This window comes from Haliaeetus leucocephalus, unplaced genomic scaffold (genome assembly GCF_000737465.1).
Source record: "Haliaeetus leucocephalus isolate CR32 unplaced genomic scaffold, Haliaeetus_leucocephalus-4.0 Scaffold362, whole genome shotgun sequence".
In the NCBI taxonomy this organism is placed as follows: Eukaryota; Metazoa; Chordata; class Aves; order Accipitriformes; family Accipitridae; genus Haliaeetus; species Haliaeetus leucocephalus.
In genome coordinates, this window is record NW_010972798.1 from 4,845,446 (window position 1) to 4,863,729 (window position 18,284).

Consider the following 18,284-nt stretch of genomic DNA (forward strand, 5'->3'; position numbering starts at 1 on the left):
CTCATTTTTCTGAGACTGGTATTTCAGCTGCTTAAAAAATTGTGATGCTTTTGCTCAGCTAATGGCTTCTCTCTCCTCATAAAGATGCATGAAGTATTGCCCTGCATGCTTCTAAATAACAGCTGATTTTTGTACTTGTTCAGCATTTACTTCCATGTGTGCAGCACACTTGAAGAGTCTGTAGTAGCATCAGCATAGCCAGAATATGAGCTGCTCCTCTATCTGCTGCTCAGCAGGATCTTGCAGTTCTGGGGGGTCACAGCTGCTTGATCCTGGCTCCCTCTGGACTCTGATCTCAGCTGAAGCTGTCAAGCCCTGTCGTTCAGAGATGAAGTTCAACTGGAGACTGCTAGATCCCAGCAGCTGTTGTTTCTCTCACCTGCAAGATCCTGCCTTTGAGAGGTGATTGCTTTTGGCTGCCATCTCTAGCCAAGCTCAGCACCTAACTTCTTCACCCCTTGAAATCCAGTGGTGAGTTTTCTTAATAAATAGTCCTGTAGGAATTCATCAAGGTTTAAGGATCTATGTAGATTACTGAGACAAAAGATTGCCAGTAAGTCCATAACAAATACTATAATGCTTTGTACAAGGCTGTTTTCTAATGGGTGTGGGTTTACTGCAGTACTAAAACAAATCCAAGAGATATGTATTGTTAATATGTGGCACCACGAATAACAATAAGAAATACTATACAATGGATGAAATTAGACTTTTATATTTTAGAAGGCACTTTCTTGTAGCTCTAGATATTGATGAGTCTTCAGTTATGCAACTGGCCGAGATGGGTTTTCCTTTGGAAGCGTGTCGGAAAGCTGTGTACTACACAGGCAACCTGGGTGCTGAAGTCGCTTTCAACTGGATCATTGCACACATGGAAGAACCAGGTCAGTGTTTGGAAGGTGTAAGTTAAACTCAGCTCCTGGTTGTGCATTTTGGCAGTCAGTAGAAATTTTATAATGTGTGACAGAGAAACAACGGCCCCCTTCCCCACCCCAGGAAACCTGGAGGTGTGAGTGAATTTTCCTAAGCTGCTCCTGGGATATGCAGATCTTGACCATTATGTGGCATCCTCTGCCTAGAAGAAAACAAACCTAAGCTACATTGGAAGTACACTCTCCTGTCCTCACTGATGGTGTGGGCCAGCTCACTGTTTTCCACCCTTTGGCTAGGTCCGTGCTGCTAAGGGGGAAGCTGACTTGTGATCAAATGTAAGTACAAAGAATCCTGTGGTCTGGATGCTTTTTTACCATGTCAGCCTTCTCTAGCTCAGGCTAGAGCATTCATGCCGTACTTAGAACTTGGGCTATTTACTGATGGACAGGGCTGCTAGATGTTCTCCACTCCCTGTGTTTCATCCATGCAGTGTTTGGACTCATGATTCAGCACTGAGTATAGCTGAGCACTCTTTTGTGAGGAAACAGATTTGGTTGAGTTCACACTTCACTGTGGGCTTTTGTGTTGCCTGTGTAAATGAGAAATGAGTTCCACTTGAGCTTGACTGACATATATCAGCCATGGAATCAGTTCATTTTACATCTATAGGCGTATCAGCTGGGTTGTCTACTATTCTGGTGTCATCATTGCTTCCATATCAATCTTTGCTGCTTTCCTGCAGTTGTTTCACTTCTGTGATGTGCCAAGTTGTTCCAGCCTGCTCAGTATTTTGTCCACCTAGATACTTTGTAATGTGCATGTTCATTTTCTTGTTTTTAAGGCTTTCCACACATCTAAGTCCCAACTGGGTCAGTGAAATGAACTTACATTGATTTCAGGACTGCTTTTGAGGTCCTCTTTGTTGTTTGTTTGTGTTGTTGACTTTCCAGTTCAGTGAGGCAAAAGAACAAACTGATGAATGTTTGTTTGTTCCAGACTTTGCTGAGCCATTGGTCATACCTGCATTTGGAGAAGTTGCTTCCAGTGGAGCAGCTGTGTTTGGAGCTGTTGGGCTAGATAACCAACCTCCCGAAGAGATGGTTGCAATTATCATTTCCATGGGCTTCCAAAGGAATCTAGCAATTCAAGCACTGAAGGCAACAGTGAGTTCCATGTGTTATTGGTAGCACATGGGTTCCATTTCATATTATGTGCTTTGTACATGTGCATGCTCAGACGCCTTTGAAACATGCATATAAAAATCCAGTTAGTGGGTGATGCACATAGAACTATCTGGCAAAGCGTGGGATGCCTGATTTGTCTGGGTTAGAGTGGGGAAGGTGGTTTGTGTGTTTCACATGAATGTCAAAGTGTGGAGGACAGTGAGGAATACTTAGCTTCTTGTACCATCTGTTGAGAAACAACCTGGATGCCTAAAGACTATGCATCTTTAAGATGAGAACCCGGGGGCCATAGGGATTAGTTGTGGGAGGATTTCTTTTCCATCTGTCAAGCTTCTGCAGAGTGCTTGTTGAACACTATTTTCCATGGAGGTAGAGTATGTATCTTACAAGTTTTAAGTGCTGTCCAACATGATCCTTACTGTGTTCAAAGACCAATGAGTGGTAGCATGCTAGAGCATGTATTCAATGCTGCTCTTTTGCTTGTTTAACTCACAGAACAATAATTTGGAGCGTGCACTGGAATGGATCTTCAGTCACCCTGAACTCGAGGAAGAAACTGAGCCTGCTTTGGACATGATGGATATGGAGAACAATGCTAATGCCAATATCCTTGCAGAGACAGGATCGGAGGGACCCAGGATCAAAGATGGGTCTGGAAGTAAGTTCTCCTTCAGCTTAGAACTGGTTACCATGTTGTTGCATCACACCTATGCCATTCATAGAGCTCTTTTCTGTTTTGAAAGTAGTTATTGTGGTTTTTTGGACATGATCCAGACAATTTACTTCCAATCTTGCTTCTGGGGCCGAGTCTAGCTCTGTGGGGCTGTTAAGTTCTGTGGGCTGTGTTTGCTCAGAAAACTCTTTCTCTGGACTCACTGAATAAATGGAGTCCAAGTTTCTTGTTGCCACAGCATATAAGTCTCTCCTGGCCTAGCTTTACTTTTTGTTTTGTTGCTCTAAGAGAAAAAGACAAAGAAAAGCTAGAATGTTTAAATCTTCAGAGGCTGAGCATCCTAAAGGTAACGCTGCTGTTACAAACCACCTGAGTTTCTGTCCTCCTGTGGTCTGATGGGAGATTTGATAATCCCTCCAACCAAGTTCCTTATTCTAAATATGGCAGGTATAGTTGGTATCCTACATGTCCTGCTTTGCCATTTTGGTTTTTTGAGATCCTCAGTCATGCTACTGCTAAATAAACCACAAGATGGGGCTAATGTACAGCAGAGTTGTGAAGCAGGCAAAGAACCTAACCTATTGTAAGTGTAAAAGCAACAGAGTACAAAAGCTCAGTGGTGGTTCTAATAAAGGTTATCACATAACGGTTTTTGGAGGATTTTTAGTGACCAATTCTAATAACTGTAGTATGTTCTAAACTTGTACTTCTGATCTTGACTGTAATGGTCTTATTAAAAAAAAATTAACAGGCAATTTGATTTTTTGTTTCTGTGGTTGCTGTTATGATATAAGAATATTCATTTCTTTGTTTCTAACATTATAAAGACCAATCTTAAGTCTCTTGGAGACATGGGAAACATTGATTATCGTTAGGTTAAAAAAAATTATTTCGAATAATTATTTTTTGTGGTACTTAGCCTTTATAGACTGAGACCATTTACTGAGTGCCTGAAAACCTGATAATCAACATGATACTGTAAAATGACTCCAGAAAGCCCTCTCCACCAAAATCCAGGCCCCTGTCCTTATGCAATATCCTGAAAGAAGGTACCCTTTTGCTTTTGGTGGTAATTTGGGTGAACGGCATGAATGGGTGGGGAGCAAGAACCAATGCTGAGTTCTCTGGAGACATTAAGCACAAAAATTGTCCTCATGTTAAAGGAAGAGGTTTCTTTCCTGTCCTCTCTTTTATGGGCTGCTGAAGTATAAACTTCTGGTTTTTGTTTGATTAATAGGGGATCTGTGATCATACGTAGAGCTAATTTGTGTGCAGAATGAATTCCTTCCTCTGGCACTTTCTGTGGTGCTCTCTGTGAACTGGGAATGAATCTGCTCTTTTCCCTTTCCTGGTAGGGGCTGTGATCATAGCCCAGCTGTATGTGTACAGATCTATCTGGGTTTGATTTGGATTGGTTTGATGTTTGACAGTGAATCTGACCACTGGTTAAAGTGAGAATATGCTGCAGTCTTAACAGAAACTGTTTGGGGATGCAGAGTCTGAGTTAGGAGTGCTTAGCTGCTTCTCCAGTACTGAAAAGAAAGTTTCCCCGGAGTCATATTGCAATGTTAGCAGTAAGACACTTATGGTCCCATTTGTATTTCTTAAACAGGATATGAGCTGTTTGGGTTCATCAGCCACATGGGAACATCCACAATGAGTGGCCACTATGTTTGTCATCTCAAAAAAGAAGGAAGGTGAGTGTAATTGGGAGAGACACACAAGGATGAGCAAATGTTTTCTTTGACGCATGCATCGTACAGAGCAGGGTGTGTATTCATGGTAGACAAAACACACGTGTTGTTACCATGTATACATTTCGCACCAAAGAACTTAAGATTGTTACAGATTGTAGATGTGGTGAGTCGGTTCTGATTCTGCTGAGGTGTATGCTGAAGCATACCATCGGCTCTCCTGTGCTTGTTCCAAATCTCTGTTCATCTTGGGGCATCAGTTCTGTATCTGGTTTTGTTTATCTGAGCTTCCCCCAACTTCCTTTCATTCACCATCAATAGAAACCCATCAAACTATGGGCTGATACTAGTATTGCTAGTACTGTGGTGCTGATCTTGGCTGTGATTTTGATATGGTCGTATTATTTGGCATTGGGAATCCCTGATTTTCCTTCATTTGATTCCTCTGCATGTTCCTCTTCCTTTTCAGTTTCTGACTCTGCTAGTAAACCTGCTTGTGCTGTTTCTCTGATCTTTTGTTTTTGTTGTCTAATTTTAGTTTTTAAGCTCTTTGAAGTTTGGATCTGAGAAGTCCCTGATAAACTTGTGATGATTTTTATACACGTGGAATGTAATCAATCTTGTTTTCATTTCAGATGGGTGATCTACAATGACCTTAGAGTCTGTGCCTCAGAACGACCTCCCAAAGACCTGGGCTACATTTATTTTTACCACAGGATACCAAGTTAGGCCTCAAATCTATTACCTGGCCTTAAGAAGCCATAAGCCTTTTTAACCTGCCCAAAAAAGTGTACAATAAAAAAAGAAAATCTAAAACCAACAAAAGACCCCTAATGCTTGGACTGCCAAAAAGCAAAGGAAAACATGGGATATTTATAGTTTATTTAAAAACAGTCATTTGATGCCGCCTTAAGTGTTAGAGGGAAAATTTCTATTAGGTGATGTATAGTATGTTGTTTTAAATTTATACACCTTAAAGGGTACCTTAAGACCATGCAGATTACTGGTGGAGTTTGCAGCTAGTAAATGGAGAAGGTGGAATTTTCAGAGTTGAACAAAAATAGCCCAGTTCAGCCCACCTCCTGCCTGTTCTGTACATGCATGTGTTGAAGACCACAAAGAAATACTTGCATCTTTGGTAACTGGGAGCCAGTGTTTTCAACCAGACTCCAGACCACTCAGGAGAAATCATATTGCATATAAAGTTGGAGGAAGGGGGTATGTGAGTGTTCTTCAAAGCAGAATGTCTTATTTGAGAGATTATTTTTGGTACAGTGAGAAAAGTCAACTAAAGTTATATCTGTTGGAATTCAGTTTTATAGTATTTTGGTTTGCCTTTTTGATGTGTAAACCTAAGAAACTAATGGAGATGGAAGCAATCTCCTGTCAGTGCCCTGTATATTTTCTGCCAAAGAGAAATAGTAGATTTTATTTTTGCAGACATAGGTTTTTTCATATTCTCTTGGATGTTTGTTTTGCAAGTTCTTCCAACAGATTCAGGATTACAGATGGCTAAAAGAAGCAGACTTTCTGACTATAAAATTAAATGCATACCCTCAGGAAGGGCAAGGCTATTGTTTAAATTTTATTTTCTTATGAAGGAGGTAAAGAAGGGGTAATGTCCCATTATATTTATTTCAGGGAAATTTGCATCTAGACCACTCACATTCCAGCTGAAATCAACTCCCTGACAAAGTACTCACAGTGCAATTGTGCTTTCTGCCAAAGATTGCTTATTTAGTTCCATCCATGAGTGAGGGAAATTGCTTAGTAAAATAGCTGATTTACTGATTTGCCCCTCTCTCCTCCCTCCCTTTAAAAAAAAACCATCCAAAACCCCCAAAAATCAATAACAAAAACCAAACAACAGAGGAAAACCCCACTTTGAAGTGATGTGTCAGCTTTCTTAAAACTTGCAAACACACCAATAATCTGATTGCTTCAACAGACACCTTCTAAAAGGGGTTTTATATATCTGGCAGGGATGAAGGGGTGGGTAGGTAGGGGCTGGCCTTTCCTGTTTTGTTTTGTTTTGTTTTCTTTGGGTTGTTATTTCACTTTGTATCACAGACAAGAATTTATATGTGGGTTTTTAAATTGTATTTGAAAACACTAATTCTAGAAAAAATACAATCGTGAGTGCAAAACCTTTCATGATTCCAAAAAACCCCCAAAGGCTTACAGTGTGGGCCACTGCTTAGAGACTGTTGCTGGAGTTGCCTCATATTATCTTACTGAGCCCTCAAAATAAATTGGAACAGTCAAAAAAAAAAATCCTCCTTACAGAGAGAGGCAGGGAGGTGTAATTACATTTTCTCTGCAGTCAGTGCCTGCAAGTTTAATAGCAAAATTCAGGCAGCTACACACTACAGAAGAGAGCCCAAATTAAAAATCTGGTTATGAGCAGGGCATTTTTTCCAGCATTTGGGGAAAAATAGTTCTCCCTCTGGTCATATAGCCTCATGCAGAGCCAAAAAAACACTGTTGATTTTTTTAAATCAATTTTTGATCTTAAAAGATTATGAGAGAAATTCTAGTGCAATAATTATGTAGAGTGGAAATGGTGCCTAATTGCTGGGAAAGCTTCTGGCATTTAGTGCCCTTATTGACACAAAAGAACGGTGGCATCCTAGCACAATAGTAAGTGGCTTCTGTGAGATTCAGCTGCCTTGTAATTACTGAGCCACCAGTTCTGGACAAAATAAAAGCTGCCAGAAATTGTTTTCCTTCTTCCAGGTTTTGAGTATTTGTGTATTTCACCAGAAAATGCCAGATTTGACAATGGGATCAGCAAATTATGCAGTGATACATCTTCTATATAAAGTGAAAGAACAAAACTTCCATATATCTATGTTTGTGGTTTTCCATTCTGGCAGTACAAAAAGGACAAAAGGCCTCTTTTTTCTCTTTTTTCTCTTTTTTCTCTTTTTTCTCCCCTCTCTCCCCTCTCTCCCCTCTCTCCCCTCTCTCCCCTCTCTCCTCTCTTTTCTTTTTTCTCTTTTCTCTTTTCTTTTTTCCTTATGCGCAGTTATATTCCAAGGAAGTTCAGCACAACAGCTTCACTCTTGCCTCATGAACTTAAAGGGCTATTTATAAACTAACAGGATCTGGTGGCCACTACCTTTTTATTTAGAAACCTTGGGTAAATGAAGGCCAATAGATTAGTTCACATGTTCATTATTAAACTGGAAACGTGGCTGGTCTCTCATAGGATTAAGGATGGAGCTTGGACTCTTGCAAACCATTTGTCTGGTACATCCCAAAACTGGAATAGCTGTGGGACTGACTGATCTCAGTTAATAGGAGGCACACTTGATAAACTGGAAATGGTAAATGAAAGGTGGGAGCCATTTGCTGGCTGTGATAGATGAACTGTAGCACCTCAGCTTCTGAAATTCTTTTCAGTTCATCACTCTTGTGTACTGCCTGCCTAAACTACCAAGTGGGTCAGAAGTGCAGAGAGCAGTTTAGGTGAAAGGCTTATGGATCTTCTAAAATTTAGCGCTTGAAAATATGTTAAAAGTTCTTCAGCTGTTTGAGGAACTACTTCAGTATTTCCCAAAGTAGTGGCTTCCCTCCTTTTTCAAATGGCTAGTTAAGTCATTTCACTTTTGCAATGGGCTATGTGTGAAGAACATCATGAATCTGCAGGAGCAGGATGTAAATTCCTGACTCTTCAGCCTAACGTGGGGGAGAGGACTTTGGTTTTTTAAACTTCAGCATTCAGAAGCCACACTCAAACAGACTGTACTGAATAGATGACTAATTTATCAAGATTTGCCTGCTAAAATTTGTATGCAATTAATTGTGCTGGCCCAGGCCTCAGTGCACAACCTGTCCACAACAGTGGACAGCGGCTGATGGGGAAACTCCATGTGTCTGAGTACTGTAATAGCTGTTAGGGGGTTAAGTGTGCTGAGAGGTTCTTGACAAAAAAGGATGGAGGAAGAAAAATCACTGTGAGCTGTTTGAGACAATCTAACCTGAAAATTATGGCAAGCCAGGAGTTGGCAGCAAATAATAATGCTCTTATTTCTCCGACTGATTTTTACTTTTTCATGTGATACATTCAGGTTAGGAGAGTGGAAGGAAGAAAAACTCAACAACTTTTCCTTGTTTTCCTTTTCTCCTCTCGTTCCTAGCAGCGTGCTGGATCCAGTAGACCCCTCATTCTGAGTCACAGTTTCCAGTCTCCAAAACACATGTAGGCACAAACTCCTATTTAATCTTCCTAGCTAAAATATAATTAGGATAAAAATTTAATTTATTCAAAGCTGTGGTTTAAAAACAAGTCTAGATGTTTCTGGACTACTATCACTTGTAATTCTACTGGGTTCAGTGGCATTACTTCTGACTTACTTTGGTGTAACTGAAACCAGCATTAGTCCAGTTTCTTTGATTCAGACAGCCTCCACTGGGTTTGTAGAGTACATTCTGAATACAGCTGCAACCAGAGCTCATTAGATTGCTTTAGAATTATCTCCAATTCATTCCTGTTGTTCTCCATCCTGGCAGCAGCCATTTTTATAATCTTTGCTATTTTCATGCAATGACAGACTATGCAAAATATGTAACTGGACTTAACTTTTTATTCTTTTCTCATTACCTTTCCTGTCTGAATGGCTGAGGTCAGTTTCTGATTTCTATTCACTCCTCAGTGATTTTACTGTTGTATCCTGGAAGTGTCTGTACCAGTTTACTTTGCACCATTCAGAGTTGTTTGCTTGAAGCACTGTTAACAGTTTGGAGAGTATTTGTCTGAGATCAGAAAGGTTGTGAAAGACATTGTTGCAACTGTTTTAAATTAAAAAGAAATATTCTCACATCTTGTGACTGTGTGGATTCTTGCTTCTTTCTTTCCTGTCTGAACTGAAGAGGAATAGACTGAGTATGTTTTGATGCTGCTTCTTTTCTCTACTCTTTGTGGTCATGTTTGGTGTTTTACTGAAAAAACCTGCATAGGGAACAAAGAGATTTGTGAGAATCTTGATTTCTTGTGACTCACGGCACTTCTGTGGATTGAAAAAAAAAAATAAAAATCCCCAAGCCCTGAGTGGATATAAAACATGACAAAAATAGAAAATAGGATTTAAATTGATCGAATTTTTTCTTTTTAACCTTTAAGCCAGTTGACATTCTTTGAACATGAGAGTTGGCAATGTTCATGTGGAAGAGTGTTGTCATTTCACCCCCAAATTCCTGCTTTAACTTGGTCTGTAGTTCCTCATACTCATTGAGAAATTTCACCTGCTGTTCAGTAAAGGAGAAGTCTTTTTTCCTCATGTGTAATGGCTTTACATAGCAGTGTGACCATTGGGACTCTTTGGCAGATGCAATAGGCCAAAAAAGAAGACTGAGGCATGGCAACCCTTTCATCCTTTTATAGGATCATGGGACGAGGAGCTGGAGGAGAGGTAAGAGGTAAACCTACCGGGCTATAAGTGACATTTCCTGACATGAAAGTAGAGGACATGTGAAGTGTTGGATGATAAGAAAGGTAAAGATGGTTCAGCTCCTGAAGTCCAAATTTAATGATCTATCTTGGTTTCTTTTCTATCACAGATGTCCTTTGTGACTGTGGCAAGTCATGCCGCACTGTGTTCACTCCGCTTGTAGCAACTGGAAGAGGTGGGAGAATGTGGCTCCTTGTACAAGCTAAAGGGCTGTGTTCAGACTTCATGCAAGAATTTCCTGTATAGGATTTGTACCTGCTAACTTTTGCCAACTGCTTGTGGAAGGCAGTATTAGATCACTGACAAGTTAACAGCGCCCCAGTCTCTGCTCCCCTTCACTAAAATGGGAAGTAACACCTCTCTGTCCCTCAGGTGTGATAAGGGAGGCACGGACAGCTGTGGTGAAAGACGAATGCCATAAAAATACTGAAGACAGATAGTGCATGACTGACAGCTGGTGTGGAGTAGGTGATTATGTTTTCAGACTTATTTACCAGTATGCTTCCCAGTGATTTTGTTGAGCAGTTCTGTATGTAGGATTTGGCACTAATGCTTTTCTCCCAGCCACTGCCTTTGTTTGGCTTCAGGACTGCAGTGCTGTGTTCCTAGTCTGTGTTTGCTACAGAGTACATAACTAATGGGCATTCCTGCTGCTTCTTTGTTAGTATATTTGTGCAGTAAGAACTAAACTAACCTTAACATCTCCTGGCAAAACATACCAGTGTCAAGAACATGCATTACTTGCATCCTAAGGGTTAGTGTGTTTTTAGTGTCTGTTCCCTTTTCTTCCTTGGTGGAAAGTTCTGGTTAAAGCCATAGACAGACAGTTGGCTTTTCTGAAAGAGCTTTCCTTCTACAGGCAAACTGTGGCTCTATCTTCTGGGTTTTTTTCTGGAGCAACCCAGATGTCCACTGAAAGTATCAGCCTTCAGATCCATGCCAATGTTGTCCTGCTTTGTCAATAGCCCTCTGCTATAACTGTCAAAGCCCCCTTGCTGGTTGTCATCTCTGTCCACAGCGGTGTATAGGAATTTTATGTCCTTCTCGTGTCTGTGCTTATGTTAGAGTCCCATAGTAAAAGCATAAAGATTAATGTCATTTCTACTCTGTCACCTCTTTCACTTCATCACATGAAAGCCAGAACAGAAAAACACTGATAGCTCCCACTGTGGTTTATGGGAAGTTGCTTGAGTAACAATTTCAATCACCGAAAGTTGAGGGGTTTTGGGGGGTTTGGTTGTTTTGGGTGGGTTGTTTGTTTGGTTTTTTTCAGAAAGATTGTGTTGTAATATTATTACTTCTGTTTTAATTTTGAGGTGTGCAGTTGCATGATCTTCAGGAAAAATTCTCATCTACTTTTTTCCCTTTTTCCTCATATGGAGTATATGCGCAAAATGGATTGGGCCAGACCTCAGCTAGTATAAATTCCAGTTGTAAGTATAATTGATCAACATGTTGAAATAAAAATAAATTATAAAAATAACTCTACCTCAGAGTAACGATGAATTTATGAAAAATGGTAATGAAAAAAGTGTCTTCTGGGCTTAATTTTTAAGCAGAGAAGGATGTTCACTTCATAAACAATAGGATAGAAGACCTTATTAAAAAAAATCCTTTATTTCAATTGGAGAAGTAGGTCCCTCCTTTCAGTTCAAGTAATTATAGTCAAGACCATTTTCAAATTGAAAAGAGATTTTGAAATATTTGAAGCCACAGACAAAGTTTATTTTTAAAACATATTTAAAAATTGCACAGTTATAAATACAGGTAAATAAATACAATTTAGTATGTGGAAAAGAACCCAAGGAAGGCATGCTTCCATTACAGTACAAAAATACTACATTAAATGTGGTGCTCTGCGATTAGTCATCTATGATCTTAATAAATTTAACACATCCAATATGCACATCATTCATTTTTGAGGAAATAGATTATTTTAAACAGCAGTGCAAGGAAACATTGAATTAAAGCATCAGTAAACTACAGGTCTGTGTTTAATATTATACACAGCTGATAATGCACTAAGTATACAGAGGCAAAGTTTACCTGTAGTAAGAAATTAATCTTTTACTCCGTATGTACTTATACTCAGATTCTCAATCTGGGTCAATATGAATGTTTGGAACGGAATGTAAACATTCAGGTGTAGGGCTGAACTCCCACCTCTGCATCCACCGCCCAGCTCACTGCTAAGCCTTGCACCTACACTTAACTATCAACACAAAAAGTTAAGTGAGCAATGTAGGTCTTTGCAGCAGCAGGGCTCTTCAGATGGCCTAGGCGAAAGTATCTGCCAACCCTATAATCTCTTCTTTCCTGTATGTTGGCTTAAAAATAAAGCCAAAAAAACTGATGCAGGATTGCAAAGGTTTTCAGTTTACAGCATATAGAAGAAGCTGCGCAGAATGCCTCTCAAAACTATATAGTTTTATTTTACTCTAGATATGTTATACTCTGATATATAAAATATATTTATAAATGTTTTGATTTTTCTGAATTTACAATAGATTACTGATATTAAAAAGGCTATTTAAATTGAAGTTCTAGCCAATGTCAATGGCATTCTGTAAATGTGGAAGGGGAAAAAAGATCAAAGCACATTGTCTTGACCGTGAAAGCTTGCTCAATGGGCTGTCACATGTGCAAGCATTTGTAAAATTACAGCTTATTTTAGGAAAATTTAGATACCTTCTGTCTCTTTCCCATGCCTAATACCTATTACTTTGTGGGCTGAGGCTCTGAAACTTTCTGTGGATTCTGACATGCTCATTTTTCATTTTGCCTGTGTTTGTTCAAAGTGTCAGTGATCTATTCATGCATGGTACTTATTTTCTCTGATTTATTTCACCAGTTCAAAACCAGTAGAACCATAATGAAGAAATCTGATTTTTAGCCTAGATGAGGTTTGAATAGTAGGTAATACTGTATTGCATACCCACCATTTTTTTCACAACATGCAGTGCATTTTGTCTATCACTTTTATCTGTGAATACTCAGTATTGGTACTATATAAATTTATTACGTAAATTCACTGTACAGACTGCTAAGCTGACAACACTGGTGACCAGAAATCTCAGTTTTTCAGCTGTGGAGGTTATTCACGTGAAGTAACTAATATGTCCCATTTTGCAGATGCGCGTTTGGGCAAAAGAGATCTACAACCAATTTATGTTTCACTCCAATTCTCACTGGCTCCAACAGGCAATGATTTAGGCCTCAGGCTTTTCCTCCATGGCTGCCAGTAATTGTATTGGTTATTATTTCTGTCATGGTGGCTTTTGTGTTATGGAGGCCTGTGCTCTATGGATGTTCCTAGGATCACCTGGCTGATCTGTTGGTGTTGTCAGGGTCCTCCTTTTCATCTGACAGACAGGCCCAAGTTTTCTAAATTGGCTCATTAGCTCTTCATGCTTAACTTGATGTTCTGAGCTTTCAGCTGAGTTAAGTGTCTGCAGCTGAAATCAGTGGATGCAGCAGATACTCAGATCCTGAGAAGTTTTACATCTATGTATTTCAAACAGGACAGTCAGACACTGAGCTGCCTTCAGAGCTAGTGGGCAAGTTTGAAAAGCCTGGCCATGGTAAGTAAGTGTAGACTGAGACAATAGTTGTTTCACTGGTTCTGGGAATCTTTTTCTCTGGTTTGGTGCTATCTATCTGGTTTAGACTAAAGAAGAAAATGTGATGATCCAAACACACAGCTTCACTGTGAAAGCTGCGTACACTTAGCTTTTTATTTCTTAGGAGGATACTAAAACATCTCTGCAAAAGCTGTTACTACAGATGTCTGTCATTAACTAAACACTTGAAGCAAACATGAAATCCGCAACACAAAGTGATTTCTAAGGATGGGATTTAAAAGGGGCTCTCCATTTGGTCTAACCTGTTCCAAATAACATGAACAACTCACTTTTGAGTTTGGCAGATGCAAAGTACTTTTAAAATATCCCACAGAAGATACCAATCAATAGTTTAAAAATACCCTATGTGTGGGCCTTCTGCATGCGTTCTGTAAACAAGTAGCATTACTGCATGCTTTGTGATAATATTTCAGTGTGGTTATCTGTTAATGTAGTTGCATGCAATATTGTCATGTGAGGTTTTGTGTCATTTGAACTTTCCCCTCAATATTTTTACAAGTACTGTGATTTATCGGATCATAAGAAAATACCATTAGATACAGATATGTATATGTGTTTACATAAAGATCAGATTGATTCTTCAAACTGACATAAACCAGTCTATTGCAACAAGGTTTCTGGAGTCATCACAGTTTAAAGAGATCAGCGAGAAATGAGCCTATTGCTTTCATCGCAAAGCGTCACTCCGTAAATAATCACCTTGCACATGATGAACAGGCACTGAAATCAGTGGTATCAGAGGCCAGCCTTTGTCCAGTAACTGAATACAGGCATATAAGCAGATCGGGCAAAGTGCGGAGCGCTCCTGTGAAGACTACAGACTTTCAGTGTTCAGCAGCTTGATGGATCAGACTTACAGGTCATAAATATTCATAAAGCTTTGCAGAAGATAGGGACAGTCACAAGCTGGGGTTAGGAAAACATTTTTTAATTGCATGAAGTATAAGTAGAAGAAACACTTAAAGACTTGGAATCAATTACCTGGCAGTGATAAATCACCTCTGGAGAAAGAGGGGAATAACAAGAAGGGGAAACGGGTGGGAGATGGTGATAAATCATTGCAGCACTTTAATATGGCATCACCCCATAGATGCTCTACAGTTGTTATCCTGAAATGTCTCTTGAGTCTCTTCTCTGCTGAAATTGCTAGTGTCTATGTGAAACTGCTTCCTTAGACCCAAGCAACCTTGTGTTTGCATGTTACCTTTCAATTTACACAAGTGGTGACCTCACCCATGCAGTCCATGAGACAGCGGCACTCCCCTGCTCTCAGGTAGTGCCATCAGATGCAATGGCTGTTACTTGCCCATCTTCCTTCCTTGCACACCTGGGCAACTCAGGGATGGCAAGAGATTTTGACTTGGTCGAGCTCACAGGGAGCACTGAGAACAGGACCCAGATTTCCTGTCTCTCACTCTCAGGCTCAATCTGCTACTGTGCAGCAGCCGCCTTATTTATCCTACCTCATGCTTCGTTAGAAGTATGAGTAGATGAATTTCCTCTTCAGGGTGTTAATATGCTGCAGCCTTCTCGCATGTTTCCTCTTGCTGTTTCAGGCAAATATATATGCTTGCCACTGAATATTTAAGAAACATCATGAGGAGGTCACATGAAAGTTGTATCTAATCCTCTCTTCTGCACTGACAGTGCTTGGCAGTGGAGGGCTAAAGGAGGACAATAGAGCCCAGAATATTGAAGAAGTCCCCAGAAGTACCAAGAGCTGCTCAGCCTGACCTGTTAGAGTGAGGTGAGCTCAGTCATCGGCCACTCTGCCACACAGACCAGGCCAAAACTGGTGTCTAGTGTGAGGAGATGTGCCACCTTCCTCTTTAAGTCTGTCTTCTTTAGTCTTTCCCTCATGCAGTGTCTTGGTCAGCGGTACATGGTTAGCTGGCTATAGGCTATCTAAAACAGGAGAGAACAGGAGAGGATAATTTCCAAGAGTGTGGACAATCTCTTTGGACAGGCTTTGTAGCCTGCGTCCTGTACAGCAGAACTGCAGTGCTTGTGAAGAATTGGCAGCCTGAGTATCCCCTTGGGAAGCAGAGTTCAGCCCTGGTGATTTGTTTCTAGGTTTACACAGACGGCTTTCCTTGTACCCATCACCTGGGTGTGGACATGTATCAGCAGATGAATGCAGTTTTGAGCAGTGCATCCCTGGATAAATCGAAAGCTACCTACTTTGTCTGTTCTTTTGGGGGAGGCTGGGAGTTGCAGTAGGTTTTCCAAATAGAATTGCTGTGTTACTTGTCCATGTGCTAGAGGAGGTTTAGTGAACTGCCATCGGTATCAAATGTCACTTGTCATTCTGACTCTGAGAAGTCAAGCAGTTAAGTTGTTTGTGTTTTGTTGGGTTTTTTTTTAATTTGGAAGGTATAAAAATAAAGATCCTGAACAGCTAATTCCTCTGGATAAGCGCTGATTATCCTACACCACAGCACAGAGGATATTCTAGAAGAATTTGTGCGATGGCAGGGCATCAAGCAAAACCTAAGCACATATGCATTTGCTTTACAGCCTTTTCTCAAAGCTGCCTCCCTTCTCTCTTATCACTTTCCAGATTCAATTGCACTGTACCTTCTGCTCTGCCTTATCAATAAAGAACTGTCATCACACATCGCTGTCAAAGCAGAAGAGCAAACTGTTGTCAGCAGATATGCATACAGCAGCCCACTTAGCTAAAATGACATTCCCAGTCAGTCCTTGGTAACCAATCCTTAGAGAAAGTTGCAGGAATCAGTTATGAAACACTTGATAGATAAATAGGAATATATAGGTAAACAATGAATTAATAAAGCACTGTTAAAAAAATTCCTGTAGCTGTTTCAGTATCTCTATTCTGTGGGAGAGAGTGACGAGTAAGCCTTTTATTTTTTAATGAGAATTTATTTTTTCTACTTAACAAACTATAGTTGGTGATTAGATGCAGTGATTACACTGTCTTACATGGAATTTTCCTTTAAGTGGTTGCTCAAAATAACAGACAGCTGCAAGAAACTTCAGGTTTGTACTGGTGAAACTGTCCAATTGCCACAGAACTTCTTTCTCTGTGATCTGTGCAGTTGGATTTATTTTTTTTTTTTTAATCCAAATGACTGAGCTGGATTTTTCTTTTATTGCTGTTTATAGGAAATGTGCTATTTGTCCCATTTTAACATATTCCAATAGCTACCCTGCACATTGAATTCCTGACCACAAATCAACACAGTAGCCATCTAATTACACTTTTTATCTTTCACTATTTAGTAAAATTTTTAAAACCGTCAGCAACTGAAAATTATCCCCTTAAAAATTTCCATTCCTGTCTTTGATTGACACATTCACCTTGAGCTAAACGTGTTTGACTGTAGCCAAATCAATCCATTCATCATGTGGCAGTGTACTGCCCCCAATACTGTTCCCCATTCATCCAATAAGGGAAAATTAAGATGGTGTATATATATACATTTTGAAGCAGCTACAAATACTGATGTTATCTAAGGATTTAGTCTGCTATCATGGAGGTCACTGAGACCTTTGCTACTGCTTGCCGTAACGGCAGGATCAAATCTTAGTCTCAATCCTACAAGCCTATAGAGACCAATTTTTTCCCTTGAGCATGGTCTGCAGGCATTAACTCCTATGAAGATTTTTGTTTATTTGCAATAAAGATCTGTGGCTTATTATGTTCTGAAATGACATAATTCACATACAACATGTATGTGCATGCACATGCATGTATGTGTGTAGTACCTGATGGATGCATAATAGAATAATCTTTCTAATAGATATTGCAGTTTATACTGTATTTGCATTTTTTAAACATAAGAATATTGAAAACCTCTCATCACATTTCAGGAAATGATATTTGGTCCTGTATGCCAACAAGGCTATCCTGTACATTCTGTTGTTAGTAAATAAAATAAAAGCACAGCACTATTTTACAAAAAGAAAGATTAAAGTGCGTAAGTACATAGATAGGTGCAGATCCTGCTGTGAGCTCCTTTGAAGCAGACATACTCTGTCCAAGATCAGGGAGAGCTGGTTTAAACAGCAACAATTCTAGTGCAAATTACCACTTCTGCTGGCAACACTTGGCCTTCCCATATGTACCTGGCCTAATCCCACAGACCTCCATGTACAATGTTGCTCTTAACATTGCACATGGTTTACAACTTTATGAGCCTGCAGAATTAGGCCCAAATTAACCAAGGTACCTTTGGAAGCAAAAATTTTCTTGACTGCCAGCTAATAAATGTATTCAAAACAAAATACATCCATTTTACATGCATCTATTTTCAGAGCTATGTTAAAAATGGACCTTGAGCAGACTTTTCAACAAAGAAACCAAAGGATAGGGAATCCACATTGTAGGGCAAAGTGATGTCACCATAGTGCGATGAGCTGCTAAGCAGGTTCCTTGGATGCATTGTTTGCCATTCTAATGTGCAATAACGATTATCTAGGTTTGTTCTTAATATATTTTTCTTTGTATAGCTGCGTATATAGAGAGAGATATAGCTTGCACGGGATGAAGATTCTTCAGAAATGGCTATTTCATCTAGTTCAGGGCTGTCAGATTAGCCGCAGCTCATTTCAGTCCTTTGAGTTTGAATTTATTTACAATATTTTGTGCTTTTGAACTTTTCCTTTTTGAATAATGTCCGAGAGAATTCCCCTACTGATTTACAGCCATGATCTTTTGGAAAATGTGATCATTTTGAGATGAGTAATAAAAGAGTTCTCTGTTTCCTAATACAATTTAATCAATTTGTGGATATTTTCTA

General features: G+C 39.7%; 1 protein-coding gene across 1 annotated transcript in view; it reads left to right on the forward strand.

Annotated features, from left to right (window-relative positions):
* USP13 (ubiquitin specific peptidase 13 (isopeptidase T-3)) overlaps window positions 1–5,209 on the forward strand; it is a 42,985-nt gene extending 37,776 nt beyond the window's left edge. Inside the window, exons 16-20 of the mRNA XM_010572927.1 lie at window positions 741–884; window positions 1,870–2,036; window positions 2,553–2,715; window positions 4,343–4,427; window positions 5,060–5,209. Of these exons, the coding sequence (XP_010571229.1) occupies window positions 741–884; window positions 1,870–2,036; window positions 2,553–2,715; window positions 4,343–4,427; window positions 5,060–5,153 (653 nt within the window). The 3' untranslated portion in view covers window positions 5,154–5,209. The remainder of the gene's footprint in view (window positions 1–740; window positions 885–1,869; window positions 2,037–2,552; window positions 2,716–4,342; window positions 4,428–5,059) is intronic.
* Window positions 5,210–18,284: the final 13,075 nt, after the last annotated feature.